Source organism: Diceros bicornis, chromosome 26 (assembly GCF_020826845.1).
Source record: "Diceros bicornis minor isolate mBicDic1 chromosome 26, mDicBic1.mat.cur, whole genome shotgun sequence".
Lineage (NCBI taxonomy): Eukaryota > Metazoa > Chordata > Mammalia > Perissodactyla > Rhinocerotidae > Diceros > Diceros bicornis.
Genome location: NC_080765.1, coordinates 6212699 through 6227523, shown reverse-complemented (window position 1 = coordinate 6227523; position 14825 = coordinate 6212699). Strand labels below are relative to the sequence as shown.

The 14825-nt window shown below is 41.9% G+C and overlaps 1 protein-coding gene across 1 annotated transcript in view; it reads left to right on the top strand.

Moving 5' to 3' along the window:
• Positions 1-7462: 7462 nt before the first annotated feature.
• The window catches only part of LOC131422934 (cytochrome P450 3A12-like), a 29210-nt gene continuing 21847 nt past the window's right edge, over positions 7463-14825 (top strand). The window contains exons 1-4 of the mRNA XM_058570557.1: positions 7463-7533; positions 11170-11263; positions 13367-13419; positions 14006-14105. Coding sequence (XP_058426540.1) covers positions 7463-7533; positions 11170-11263; positions 13367-13419; positions 14006-14105 — 318 coding nt within the window. The remainder of the gene's footprint in view (positions 7534-11169; positions 11264-13366; positions 13420-14005; positions 14106-14825) is intronic.

Sequence of the window (14825 nt, the reverse complement as noted above, 5' to 3'; positions counted from 1 at the left end):
ATCTGCTGAATTTTTTTAGGAGTTTTTGGACTATTTTGCTTTCTATTATTGGGGGGTTCATTTTGGTCATTTATGTTTACCTAGGAACTAGCCTATTGCTTCTAATATTTCAGCTAATGTTTTTCACAATTTTAGCAACAATTAAATTAATAGGTCTGATATTCTTGAGTTTAGGTCTTCATCCCAGAAGTTCAAAAAATTACCAGTATGTGCTATTAGGTAATCTCCAGTAAGTGCTTGCATTTGACAAAGTGAATGCATAAGCAGCAAGTGAATATTAAATGAACAAGTGAGAAATAGTGGACTATGCCTTTCTTTCACAGACATGTGTATTGTGGATGTAACTTTATATTCCAAGCCTAATGTCATAATGATATATTTTGTTGGTAGAGTGTCTCATATTTGTTATGATGGAATTAAAATTATCAATGTTTCATGAAAATATTCTCATGGCTTCTAGAAGCAGTTGCCTCTTAATGAGGCTTGTGCACGGCTGGCTTCTCTCTGGTGTGTGGCCAGGATTGGAACCAGCCATGCCCCCCACCTTCTCTATAAGTCCTTGTTTTGAGAATGGTCCACTGGGGAGCAGTGACAACAGATGTCTCCAGAGACTCTCAAATCACAGTGATGATACATTTGTTTTATGTTGGAAGCTGTTTTATTTTTCCCATCTTTGGAGCAAACAACCCCACTAAATAAACTGGCTTCCCTAAATGGTGTTTACATTTATTTTGGCATGACTTGGTTGGCTGCTTCATGTGATCAGTCAGATCTTTCTTGGTCATTGTTTTCATTATTTGACCATTTCTCAGATTTGTCTCCTGGGTTAGTATCTTACTAATTAGTTACCAGCTTAGGAGATGTTCACTGTATGGCTTGCAACCGTTTCTTATTTGGAATTTCCAAGTTATTCCTTGCTATCTTCTTGTCTCTCATTAAACTTCATGTATTTTGTTAACTCAATCAGTCTTTCCTTTTTTTAACAAACATTTACTGAGTGTCTCTGATATACTAGGCAGTGTTGTGGGCCAGGGATTCAGAATCAATAAGACAAACTTCCTGCTCTCAAGGAGAAAACCCACACGATGTGTATCACATCTGCATCAGTGATAATCACCTTCATGTTACCATGGCTTGAAGGAGAAAGTTTTTAATTTTTTTGTTGTTTTGTTTTTTAATGATGACCCTCTCCTCCTACTTTCAGATATTCTGGTGGCCCAGGCGTCTGTATTTTTTAAAGCTCCCCATGGACATGGATCGTAATGAATGTCTGGGGCTGAGAGCACTACGTGTTCCTCCACAGGAACTGTGAACCTCAGAAGTCGGAGTTTCCCACCACCTACCTGCTGAGGCAGTGGAGATGATGCCCTGGCTGACTCTTGGAGGATGCCTGGGAATTCACCAGATGGAAAATGTGTTGGGCCCTTTCCAGGCAGAAGAACATCCTCTGCAGACCCAAGGAGACACAGACAAGTCTCATTTCGGGAGCCTGGGGAGTGGCAAATCACACTATTTGCTTAGGACATCCTATACACACAAGGAAGTGAACCAGACAAGACTGAAGAAGCCAGCCATGGCCAGATGAACAAGGGTCCTGAATTCCTACCCTGAGGTGTTTGATTTTATCCTGGGGATGATGGAAGTGGTAAGAGGTATTTGAGCAATGAGGAATGTTACAAGGTCCATGTTTACCAGGCTCTGCCTTGTGCCCAAATAGAGGATTCTCGGGATGAGTCCAGCCGAGGGTCAGACCAAACATGTTAGGAGGTTACTGCAACAATTAGGAGAGACCATCAAAGCTCTGCTCCCTTTTGCCATATACCCTATGACACTCTTATTTTCCATCTCCTATATTTTTTGTTTCATTTATTCCCTCCCATGTGGTCTTCTGAAATTGCTTTCCGTTCTCTGACTCCTCTTTTGCTCATCACCTGGTTCATCACCTTTATCATCTGCTTTCCTGGAAACCCAAATGCTTCTGATTGCGATATGTCAGAACTATTGCAACATCCCCTATCTGCTGTCACCATGCGATCAGTGAATACATACTTTGGTAATGGGTAGAAGGATGTGTATGTCATTTTGTGGTCACAACTAGCTCTGGAGCATTTTTGCAACTACAGTGGAAGTATTCTGGGAGGTGTGGAAGGAAACGTTTATCCCATGTGAGGCTGATGCAACCTGCCAAGTTATTTCAGGAGGACCCTTGGAATCCAAGTAAGCATGCCACTGGTAAAATTTAGAATCGTAAGATCTGCACCATGCCTTAGATTCATGGTTTACTTGCTTGGGCAAGACTCTTCCATACCCTGACCTTATGTTCCACATCTGTAAAGTGGGAATTTAAATAGTGCCAACACAGCTTATCTCACAGATTTGTCCTTTTGATCAATTAAAAGAGATGTGAAAAACTTTATAAACTGCATAGTGTGGTAGAGATGTTAGTGGCTGGTTTATTGGAAAGGAGACACTCTGGATGCAGTAGCAAGTGAACAGCACTGAGGAAGTCCTCCTCCTGTTACCTTTGCTATGAAGTCCACGGAAGTGCTTCTACTTTAGGGCAAGGGGCTTTCTGCATGGTGCGATTTGTGTGGGTCAGAAAGGACAACCCCTTGTGTCACCCTAGCCCCCATCAATGGGCTTGCTAGGGGGCCTCACCTTGTCTCTGTGTTGAGGTTGGATGCTGGCCACTACCCTCTCAGAAAGCCTGGGCTCTAGTGCTAGTCCCCCCACTAATTCTGTGTGGCCTTGGGCAGGGCTGAACCTGGTTAAAGTTAAGACCTTGGACTCTGAAGCTAGAAGATCTAAATTTGAATCTCAGCTCTGCTAGGAGTTAGTGATGAGACATTGGATGTTCACTTAACCTTTCTGTGCCTCAGTTTGCTCATCTGTAAACTAGAGATCATAGCAATACCCATCTCATAGGATTGTTATGTCGACTTAATCAGTTCATGCAGGCCAAGTACTCAGAGTAATAAATATCAGCCCCATTCCCTGAGGTTAAGGCTTGCTCTTTGTGTGTGTGTGGTGTGCCCCTTTCTCTGCATTCCCAGTTGAGGGACTACTCTAGAATTTAGAGCTCAGGGCCTAAATGAGTGGTTGTCTTCTCCCAGGTCCATCTTATTTCATCTTTGCTCTCCATCTTCCCCTCACTACACTTGGTTCCTGAATGGACTGGGGGACCTAGGGGACCCTTAATGACAGGAAGGAAAATAGAGAAGGAGAAAGGAGGGTTTAGAAAATCCTTGAGGGACACAGAGGCTGAGATAGTTAGGCAGTGAATGGGTCTTGTGGTTGTTATAATGTCCTCTTTTGTCCATTCTGTCAATTTTTCTCAGGGACAGATGAAGAAACAGCCCCGGCATGCCCTTGGTCACATACTTCCAATGCATCAAGTCCTGTTGATTCTGTTATCTTCATGTCTTTCAAAAGAGGAGAAAGTTTAAAGAAGAAGTGTCAACTGTGCCCAATATTGTTAAATCATAGTGCACGTCTCAATTTATAACTCAATATTTATTTATGTGGTTATTTGTTTAGTATCTCTCTCTCTTATGCCTTCATGATGTCAAGGATCCTGACTCTTTTATATTCAGGCTTGGTCTATGGCCTTAACACAGCAAGAACAGAACCCCACCAACATACAATGACACTGGGGAGAGGTGTCACCTCCTCCAATGCCAAAAGGAATGTCCACGTACCTGCCACTTTCCTCACCACTCCCCCACCAACCACAAGGCTCAGTCACCAAAACTTAGATACCAACTGGGTACCCTGAATTGGCAAGATCAATTTCTACCCTAATGCGAAGAATGGGGCATTGAGAGCTGAGTTACAGACACATAAACTTGATTTCACTTTTTGCACACTCCAGATTGTGACCTGTGAAATTTGATTTGAATGTGCAAACTGTGATAGAGCAACACTGCATCCCCATGCCATGAGCAATTCTTCTGGCCAGTGGAAGTCAGGACAGGCTTCACAGAAGAGGAGCCAACTGGGCTAACAACACAACAGGATGCGTATATCAGACTGACATGCTCTTTATATCACTGAGTGCTGACAAACTGTCCACATGTAGTGACATCTGAGCCTGAGGTGCCCCTGGAAATTATTTGAGATTCACCTTTGACCGACTGCTAAGAAGACCAAGAGGATAAATAAGCCATTCGCTGTTGATAAGGACGTTGTGTTTCTCATAACTGAATAATTTAACTTGGCTGTACTTAAAGTTTCTGTTTATTTGTCTCTATCTTCAACCTGAATAATGTCTGGGTCTCGGTTATAATTTTACCCTAAGCATTTAGAACAGAGCTTTGAGAGTACATGATGAGCCGATTAGTTTACAAATGAGCAGATGAGAGACACAGGGAATATGGAATATTCTCCCAAAACATGGTGTCTTTTCCTTCACACATTCAGCACAACTGTTAGTATGGGAGTCTCTTCATGTTAGGTGTTCCCTTCTGTGGAATGAAAAGGAAGAAAGATCATGGCTTCTGTTATCTCCTTCTGCAGACCAAGGTTATTTGCATCAGTTAGGATATGGTGCTGGTTACATGTTAGTTCCAAGCAATGACTAGCCTATCACCCTTGGGATAGATCCCAACCAGCTGAACAGGGCTTGAGGTGACGAGGTCAGCAAGTTGGTATTATTAGGCTTTGTAACAAAATCATCATAGCCGAGTTTGTGTTTTGGAGGAAGATGAAAACACATTAGTTTCCACTGGGGTTTTGTTTCCAAGAGGAATGAAAAAGGCTTTGTCTTTAGGTGAGAGAATGAAGTTGTCAATAGTTATCAGATGACACTCTAATCTTTCCTTGTTTGGATGTGTTCTGTGTCCCTCTCTGGTTGGGAGCACAGAGGGGAGACCCTACCCAACAACACGTTTAGTATCACTATGACTTGCATCTGTTTGTTCTTGCTGAGATGAGGTGGAATCCTTGTTCTGGAAGACCCATATGGGAGTTGCTGTAGGGGTAGCCATGGATACAGGAACCATAATTTTTCCCAGTTTGCTGTTTGATCTTTGGGTCTCACTAGTTCCTATAGTAGCCCCTTTGAGGAAATGGCAAATGTTGAATAAGGCATTTCAGAGCAGCAGCAAACTTTTCAGTCTCCCCTCCTATTAGCCTATTTATAATATGTTGTTCTGATCATTAGCTGTTGGGAAGCCATTTGCTGTCACTGAACCTCAGTTTCTACATCTGTAAACTAGGGATGGCAGCATGACCCTATTTACCAGTTCCCAGAGAAGGCACCAAACGAGGGCAGAAACATATCGATATTCCTAGGACTATCTATCTTAGTCTTCTCGGGGATCATCTTCCAGCTTCCCGTGTCTGTCCTTTGTATTCCAGATTGTAGCCTAAGTTACCTCTCTTAAGTTACCTTTCTGAAGGACTCCATTATTCCAGTGATTCCAGAGGTATGCCACATTCTGAGCACAGTTATATGTCTCTCTCCCTCCATTTGGAGGCCACTCTTGTGGAAGTGGACTTATTGGCTTCTAGCCCACAGCCTTCATGACACCTACACAAAACGTTCACCCACTTGGCTGTGAATAAATACACGGATGAATAGATGTATTCATGCATTACACCTTCCAGTGGCAGCTGTGGAATTTAACAGGTGCCTCCTGGAGTAAACCTTAGCCCAAAGATGACAAACTGTGATGGTATAAATTTAGGCTGCATGACAAGCTCCTAAGTAAGTAAAAGAAGGTGGGTGAGACTGTTGAGACTTACAGCATTTTGCCAATGAGACATTTACCTACTCAGGCCAGTGTTGGGCAGCTCTGGGGACTTTCAGATCAGAGGCCTTGAAAGAGTTGGTGAAGAGTGAGTATCACTTTCTGCAGAAGGGCTGAAAATGAGAAACAATAAAGAGAAAAGCAAGTGCACAAACACATTAAATGTCTTCTGTTTCTGTTGAGTTTTAAGGAAATTTGAGGGTTTTTTTTTTTTTTTAAATAATCCATGGTTTCTCAGGCCAAGGAGATACAAAACACGGATCAGAGTGATGATAGTGGGCTGGTAGAATTTCCAGATGATAATCACTTGGATCTCTCCCATGATAATTGTGATGGGGTGCTCAGAGGTGACACTGACTGCTATTAGAGGTTTCCTTCTACCAGATTCTCACCACCCATTAGAAAATTCTCCACTCATCAAACAGCAGGAAGCCATCAACTCTGACTCCTTTACTCCAGAGAAAAAGCTCATGTCATCTATTGTAGTCCTGGGTGCTATGTGTGCTGCACAGAGTGATGCCTCCCATACTATTGGTGGTTAAAGTGGTGAGAGTCCACTTGGTCATCCAAGCTGCTGTTCTCCTCTTTGCTCTCTTCGCACCCATTGTTCTTGGATGTTGATCTATCCAGAGAGAGGGGGATATTATTTGATCAAGAGTCTGTCTAACTTGCTGTCTATCACAGGAAACTCTGAGGGGCTGGACAGGAAGCAGCATGAATTGATACCACTTGGTGCAGCCATCCTCATCTCATGACTTGCCTCTCGTTCAGGGGTCCTCTTGTCAACAGAATCCTGATGGTTCAGACTGAATGTGCAGCAATGGCAGCTGAGGTGCAACCAGGCCCTCTTGTTGTATTAATAATTGAAGAAGATGGTGGTCACCAATGAGCCACAGGAAAAGGGCACACAGGTGGCTCAACATGTCCACCTATACCAACTCAACTCCACCAACCTTTCTGGATGCCCCCTCTGCATAAAGCACTCTGCTAAAGACTAGGGACATGATGGTGACTAATAGCCAGTCTAGGCCATGAGAAGCTCTCAATCTGATAAGAAAACTGATTATAGAAACCAACAATGGTGCTAGAGGGTAGAGAAGAAAATAATACAAGTTTTTATGGAGGATAGAAGTTGCCCAGAGGAGGAAGTGGTTAAATCTGTTCAAGCGGGTTGGTGAGGAAAGGCTTCAACAGATGAGGTCTTGTCCTGGGTTTTGAAGGATGAGAAGGAGACTTCTAGGGGCACAGTGGCATTTCCAGGCAGAAAAACAGCATGGGCAAAGATCTGTAGACACGGCTTTTTAGAAGGATTTCAAGTATTTTGGAGTGCATGCAGCCATGGAGTCAAGGGCAGGTTAGACTAAAGGCCGGTGGGTTTACTTGAGTTTCTGTAACCTTTGGGCTTACTGATAACACTGATTGACTTGTTTATTGATTTGCCACAGAAAATGAACTCAAGGGAGGTCATACTTGGAGTGTCCATGATGCTTTGTCAACTATCAAGGCAGGGATGGCACCTGCAGTTGGAGAACAGGTGGCCCTTCTACTGGATGCAGCAGATGCCCCACCCCCCTTTCCAGCACATAAATCTTCCAGGCTCACTGAATCTCCACTGGGATGGAATGGAAGATCTGGACCCACAAGTCTGCAAACAGTAGCACAGACTGCTGAAAGGAAAACTCAGAGGAGAGAATCTTGGAACGAAAGTGGTCATGGACCTGATCCCAAACTTTTCCGTGGAAACATGGATTCTCCTGGCTACCAGCCTGGTGCTCCTCTATCTGTGAGTAACTGTCCATGCTCATGTCCTCTTAAGCTTGGACTTGGGGGGCTAAGCAGGCTCCCCTCTCCCTTATTGATGTTGAAGACTAAAAGAGTTAACAAAGGAGAAGTTCCTTAGGCGTTTGATGCTACAAACACATGAGGGGTTATTATTGATCTTATGTAGGTCCCTTGACATAGTAAACTTCCCTTCCAACTCTCAATTTCTGTGGCCATGAGGGCTGAGTGATATTGTTTGCTCCTGAGGACAATATTCTGATTGACTAGCAGTTGGGACTTAGACTAATCAACTATAATTCAGCAGAGGCAGATTAAAAACAACTGGCCCCTTTGCAGTGGGGTCCTGATCCCCTTCCCAAGGTCTGGGGATCCTGGAGGAAGGAGGAAGTGGCTTGGGTTTTTGTCTCGTTATCTTCACCTTCCGATGTCTATGTCTGCTGCAAGAGACTTGTAGAAGGACTGGCCTCTGTGTTACTCAGGTGGCTCTTCATACCCTCCTTCTCAACAACTGGAATCAGTTACATGAGGCACCTGCTGCACCCAGACTCTGCAGGTGGGCAAAAGATTGCTCCGCCCCTGTCCTCAGACTTGGCTCTTCCCTATTTTCTGTGACACTCCTCTAGGAATTCTCTTCTAAGACTCATTTCCCCCATCCTGTAATATACAGAAATATTTACCCCTAAATGAGAAGTCTTTAGAACAGAGGATATCTGGAAGAAATCTTGAATTTTATTCTTTTCTTTCACTTTTTCCTTCAAGTCTCGGGAGGGTTAGCATCAGTACAGAGATTTCTTTTCCCCCGATATGAGATCTGCTAGCAACCTGTAATGACATGAACCCCAAAAGCCAATTTGGATTTCAAATATTTTTTCCCTTTAAGTTACAGTACAGGAGGATGAATCAAAACCATCCAGCAGAGGAATTCCTTTCAATGGGGGGATTCCTGGCATCATGGAGCAGATTGGGAGAGAAGATATTTTTGATGTGTGAGTAGGGAAGGTCCTTCCAGGGCACGTTTGACCTCTGTCTCAATTTCACTTCCTGAGAGTAGGAAATCATGAACACAGATGTGAACATAGGAAATATAAATCTGGTTTTAATTCCTTGAAAGAAATGTTAGGAATTCCAGGTTACTTTGGCAACATATTTTCTGACTGATGTCATTTTAAAATTAACTGATCTGATTTAATTTCATTTTATGTAATACTAGACTTTTTACTGTGATAAAACTATTTCCAGCATGTACTTTCTAAAGGATAAAAGAAGGTTGTTAGTTCACGATTTGTGACTACAAACATGCAGAAATAACCTTACCCTTGTAATGTCAGGAATATGAATCTAGAGTACAAAACTATACTTCTATGATATAGATCGTTTATATATTTGTAAATATCCCCTCCCAGCAGGTCCTTTTAATCTCTTAGTGCAGATGAGCACAGGAGACTGTAAGCCGATGATGATATGAGAGGCATACAGGGAAGAGTCAGGATGAAGTGAAAGAATATTCTTCATCTCTCAGAGCAGAGATACTCCTCTGTCCTGATACAGCAGCCCCACAGGGCAGCAGGGTTAGCATCTCATCTGCTTGAAGCCTGGAGACAGGAATGCCATCTAAGTCACTCTGTGTGTTTTATGTCTGGAAGTGGGACTGCTATTAGATTCTGTCACTGCTGAGCAAAAACACTGTAACCTTAGAGGCACTGATGCAGCAAAGTGTCAGTTGCATTAGAGTAGAAAATGCCCTCTTTATGCCAATACAATGTAAACGTAATAAAAATTATTGGCTTTATTGTTAGCCTCTTCATTTGTACCAAAGCAGCATTACTCTACCAAAAAGAAGGAAGCTGGAGGGAAAGCAAAGAATTCACCTAACCCACCCTCTGTCTTGATAAGGAACCATGTGAGTTTAGACACTAGACCAGATCTTTCCTTGGGGACCGGTGTTACTAACATAGTCACTCATTTGCTTGGCCTCACCTGAGAGTTCATGTAACACATCGAAAGTTCAGAAGCAGAAATTGGTTTAATTGATTTGCCACGGTTGTGATGGCAAAGGAAGGAACTGGGTGGGAGTAACTGAGGCTTCCCCTGTTTCTGGCAGTCAGTGCTCATGCTTCATCAACTGTTCTGGAGGAAGGATCCAAATGCCCAGCTGGGCCTGGCCGAGGTGTGTCTGCTGGGTCCTTCAAACACATAGCCTTTCATGCCATTTTTGGGATTTATATCGTCATGTATTATGAGATTTGCTGGGTTTGAACTAAATATTTTTATGCTGTACTATTTTAAAGGCTAACCTCCTAAGAAGAAGAGACAAGGTCTTAATTCATCTCTCTGTAACATTTTATGGTTATTCATTTTATGTTGGATAATGCATCTTGTGCTATCAACAGGAAGGTACTTGAAGTTTGTAAGGCCCCCTGTCTTTTAGCAGAAAGCTTTTGTAGGGCATGTTGAACCATATACACAAAGCATAGTTTTCAGCCACAATTTCCTAATTTGCTTCCATGGAGTTATCCTATAGGCGTAGCAATATCATTGTTAAAATGGTTGTTGGCAGCCTCTTCCCTCAGCCTCTCTTCTTACTACACTCTGCCACCTCTCAGTAACACTGGAATGGGAAGACTTGCAAGGATTCAGAATCCCCAGTTGTGGGATTACACACATGACACATAAAAGATGAGTTGCAGGCAGCCCTGCCATGGGAAGAACCAGCCTCAATGTGTTTTTGAGATAGTTCACACACAGAGGTAGTAAATTAACTGCTTTGTGAGTGACCATGAGTGTGCCTGGCATTGTACTTAGCAGGGAAGTATCACAGGCTGGAGGACCAGATGCCACAAAGGGAAGTATTGACTGGAAATGGATTCCGTAGTCACTGGTTCCTTTCTGCTGTATCATTCATGGAACATATAGGTCAATCACGCTTCTCCTCAGCTCAAGTCAACCAAATTTCCTGACAACAGAGACTTGAGTGTAGCCAAAAGACTCTTCCATTTCTACTGGGCCAATGGAAGCCTTGAACATAGTTTTCATTCTGTAGAAATAAGAACACTGTGGTTTCTTCAAGACCTCTCTGTGAAGATAGACTTAAGGAGAAACAGATTCTAAATCAGGGTCAGGGCACAGAGGGAAGGAAAAGCATAGAGGTCTTTGAGCAAACTGTAAGAAATACATCATGGTATGCCCTTATAACTCTTTTTTATTGAGTGGACCCAGTTATGCAAAATCTCATCATCAGAGCAGAAAAATATTTTGCCACTTTCTACCAAGAATGAGAATCTCCAAATCATGGGAGAGTCAACTTACTAAATAGATATAAGTGATTTCCTTGGTAGAATTCCAGCCTCAACCTCTTAGGAACCCTCAAGTTGGAAACATTTATCAAGTATTCACTTTAGGATTGGAACATGAAGACTTCAGCTGCTTTTAGCTACTCATAATTAGTCTTCATGGGTCTCACAGTGGAGGTGGGAAAGGAGAGGATGAGTGAATGTAATTATTTCTGTTGGAATTGCTGTTTTTGTTTATTGCCTACGTGTTACCACTCTCTCGACTGATCCAGTTCTGAGTCAGGGACTGGCCAGCCCCAGCACCTGTTCCACAATCCCTGTGACCTGATCTTTCTCTCACTTTACAGATATGGGACCTATACTCATGGACTTTTTAAGAAACTAGGAATTCCTGGGCCCACACCTCTGCCTTTTTTTGGAACTGTTCTGGGCTACCGTAAGGTGAGTTTTGTTTGAAGTCCCTCTTTGCTTCTTATGATTGCAGATTCCAGCTTAGTTCCATGACACAAATGCCCCTGCTCTGGAGGAAGTTCTGAGGTTTCACACTTTCCAGAAATGGCATCATAAGCCTCACCCAGCACATGGCTATTTTTAACCCAGGGCACTATTTTCAGCTGCTACGAACCTCAGATTTTGCCTCAGTTGGACAGCCCAGCTCTCTGGCTGATTCAGCACAGGACCTGATGTTCCAACTTGTGAGCATTATGAAGAGGATTTTCTTTCTTCCAGGTGCAAGTTCCCAGGAAGGCAAAATCATACTGAGTATCAGGAGTAAAGAATGAACAGTGTGCCCAGTAGTAGCTCATTAAGCTATGTACACTAGAGTCAGATGTTCCTGTTCATAGCATAAGCCCTGAGTAGCCTTTGCTTTTCTTCCTCCTCTTGGGTAGCTATTAAAATTCATTTAATTAGGCAGCCCCAGTATTCACCATCAGGTAATTTGCATATACTTGAATTCTCTCAAGAACTGCTAAACCCCTGCAGTTATATCCATGGCTCTAACTGATCCTCTGCTACCCATGATATCTTTTGGGATTTGAGAGATGGAATAAGAGCTTTCTGTTTTACTTCTCTTCCTTCAAAGGAGGCGCCCCATGGGTGAGTCTTACCACGGAGTGCGTACACTGAGACAAGGTGGTGGTTGTCTACTGACTTCAGATATTTAACCATTAATCGAGTTGTATTTTATTTTATTTATTTTTTTGTGAGGAAGACCAGCCCTGGGCTGACATCTGTACCCATCTTCCTCTACTTTATATGGGACGCTGCCACAGCATGGCTTAACAAGCGGTGCGTCAGTGGGCACCTGGGATCCGAACCAGCGAATCCCGGGCCGCCGCAGCGGAACACACACACTTAACTGATTGCGCCACTGGGCTGGCCCCTATTTTTTTTTTTTTTTAACATAGACAGACTCACTTATACAGAAAAACTGAAAAGGAGACAATTTGAAAAATTTATTAAAATTTTAATGTAACTGAGCAGAATGTACTGGTTGACATGGACTGTGAGTTTTGGCAGAGACTTTGTGGTTAATCCAGCTCTGATGCCTCGCCCAGGGCCTGGTTACTGGATGGAAGGTTACCCATTTATACCCATAGTGCAAGGAGACAGGGCCTTGTGTGCAGTCTCCTCTCTGCCTCAGATTTCCTTTCTTGCAGACATGAAGCTTGTTTCTCAGACACCAATTCTCCCAGCTGAGGTCATCAGTGCCTCATTACCACCTAAGAACTTTTGTACTTTTTTCCCTCTGAAAAAGAAATGATTTCATTTCCACCTTTCCCAGATCAGCTCCTTAGTAGATGCCCCCCAAGATCCACATTTCTGGAACTTTCCTCGCGTAGTTAAAACATCACAACCAAAAGTGACAGAAAGAGTTTTTAAATTTATATGTGAAAACTCAGAGTCAGTGTTTTAATTTGCTCTGTCCTATGTGGAATCATGACATCTCCCATCTTTTCCATGTTGACCTGAAAACTGGAATGTGAGTCCACCTTGTCCTTCATTCATTCGCTCACTCACTTTCTCATTCGACAAACATGCTTTAGACTTATTAAATCTGCTAGACTAAATGTGGTCACCGGTGTCTTAAACTTCCTAATTCCGCTAGAATTCTAGAGAGAGTTCATGAGATAAATGACAAGGATGCTTAACGAGGAGATCAAAGAGTTTGCAGGCCACTCTTACTTTCCCTCAGTTTCAGTTTTCTCACGTGTCCATGGAGGTCATAATTCGGAGGGCCATTTGATTTCAGAGGCAACACATGCACAAAAGAAAACACTTCGGAAAGACAAGGAGTTACGTAATATTCATAGGCATGGGTAAGTCATTTAGTATGTACAATAATCAGAGAAAATTCTAGAGTTACTTTAAATGCTGCATTTCAAAGAACTCCTCTATTTTCTCTCCTTTCCCATAAGACATCTCTGAATAAGAGCTTCCCTCTCACAGCCAGTGAAAGATAGTAAGCCTGATTTCATGTCCCAATTAGAGATAGGGTTCAACACATTTAGATTAATAATCTAACTTGATTTCTCCTTGCAGGGCATTTGGGAGTTTGATAAGAAATGTCTGAAAAAGTATGGAAAAATGTGGGGGTGAGTATTCTGGAAACTTCTATTGGATAGTCTTGTTGTTATGATGAGGCTCCCTGGGGTGGAAGGCCATCTCAGTCCAGAGACTTTTTTAGAGATTTTAGAAATAAGAGAACAGAATCATTCATAATCCTACTATCATTTTTGAACATTCTAAATCTTTTTCCACTTGTAGACAAATTTTTCCATATTTGTGATCAGTTTGTCTACAATTTTCATCTAATATTATGTCATATGCATTTATCATATTTTTGATGTATCTTCAAAATTATAATTTTTCATGAGAGTGGGTGGAGTCTCCTTAATTAATTTTTTTGTTCTTTGATAATTTACTTGCCTTCCTTTATTTACTAACCTTACTTCCTTTTTATAACAAACTATTTTAAATGTACAAACAATTATGGAGAATGGTACAGGAAATACCCATGGATACACTATCTAGACTTAATCAATGTTCTATTGTTCTTTCCAACCATCATCTCTAGGAGTATGGATTCTGTAACGTCAGGATGAAAGTCTGGACTTTCAGGTGTGGCTCCAGCTGTAGAATCTCGTTTGTTAAATTTAATCAGCTCTGTTTTCCCAACAGGTTTTATGATGGTAAACAGCCTGTGTTGGCTATCACAGACCCAGACATGATCAAAACAGTACTAGTGAAAGAATGTTATAATGCCTTCACAAACCGGCGGGTAGGCATCCATTTTTTTAATTTAAAAATTTATTGATTTATTAAATTTTTATTTACAAATAATCATAGATTCACAAGATCTTGACAAAAAAAGAAAAAAAAAAGGACAGGGAGATTCTGGATCATGCACCTTTCATCCTGTTTTCCCCAGTGGTAATAACCTGAATAATTATAGTACAGTATTAAAGCAGGAAATTGACGTTGGTACTATCCACAGAGCTTATTCAGATTTCATCAGTTTTATGTGCACTCTTGTGTGTGTGCTTGTGCTCTATGAATATTTATCATGTATGTAGATTTGAGTAACAACCACCACACTCAAGATACTCAACTGTTCCATCACCATAAATCTCCCTCTTACTATTCTTTTATACTCATGATGTGTAGCTTCTCTTTTCCTCTTATCAAGGAGGATAAAATGCAGAGAAAACACTTTTTTTATTTTGCTGAGGTCGATTTATAAATTTTTTCTTTTATGGGTTGTGCCTTTGAGGTCAAGTCTGAAAACTCTTCACCTAGCACTAGGGCCTGAAGATTTTCTCCTACTATTATTTCTAAATATTATATATTTTTAAGTTTTACATCTAAGTCCATGATCCATTTTGGGTTAAATTTTATATCAGGTGTGAAGTTTAGGTCAAGGTTCATTTTTGTGTTTTTGCCTATGGATGTCTAATTGCTCCAGCACCATTTGTGGAAAGGCTCCCTTTCCTCCACTGAA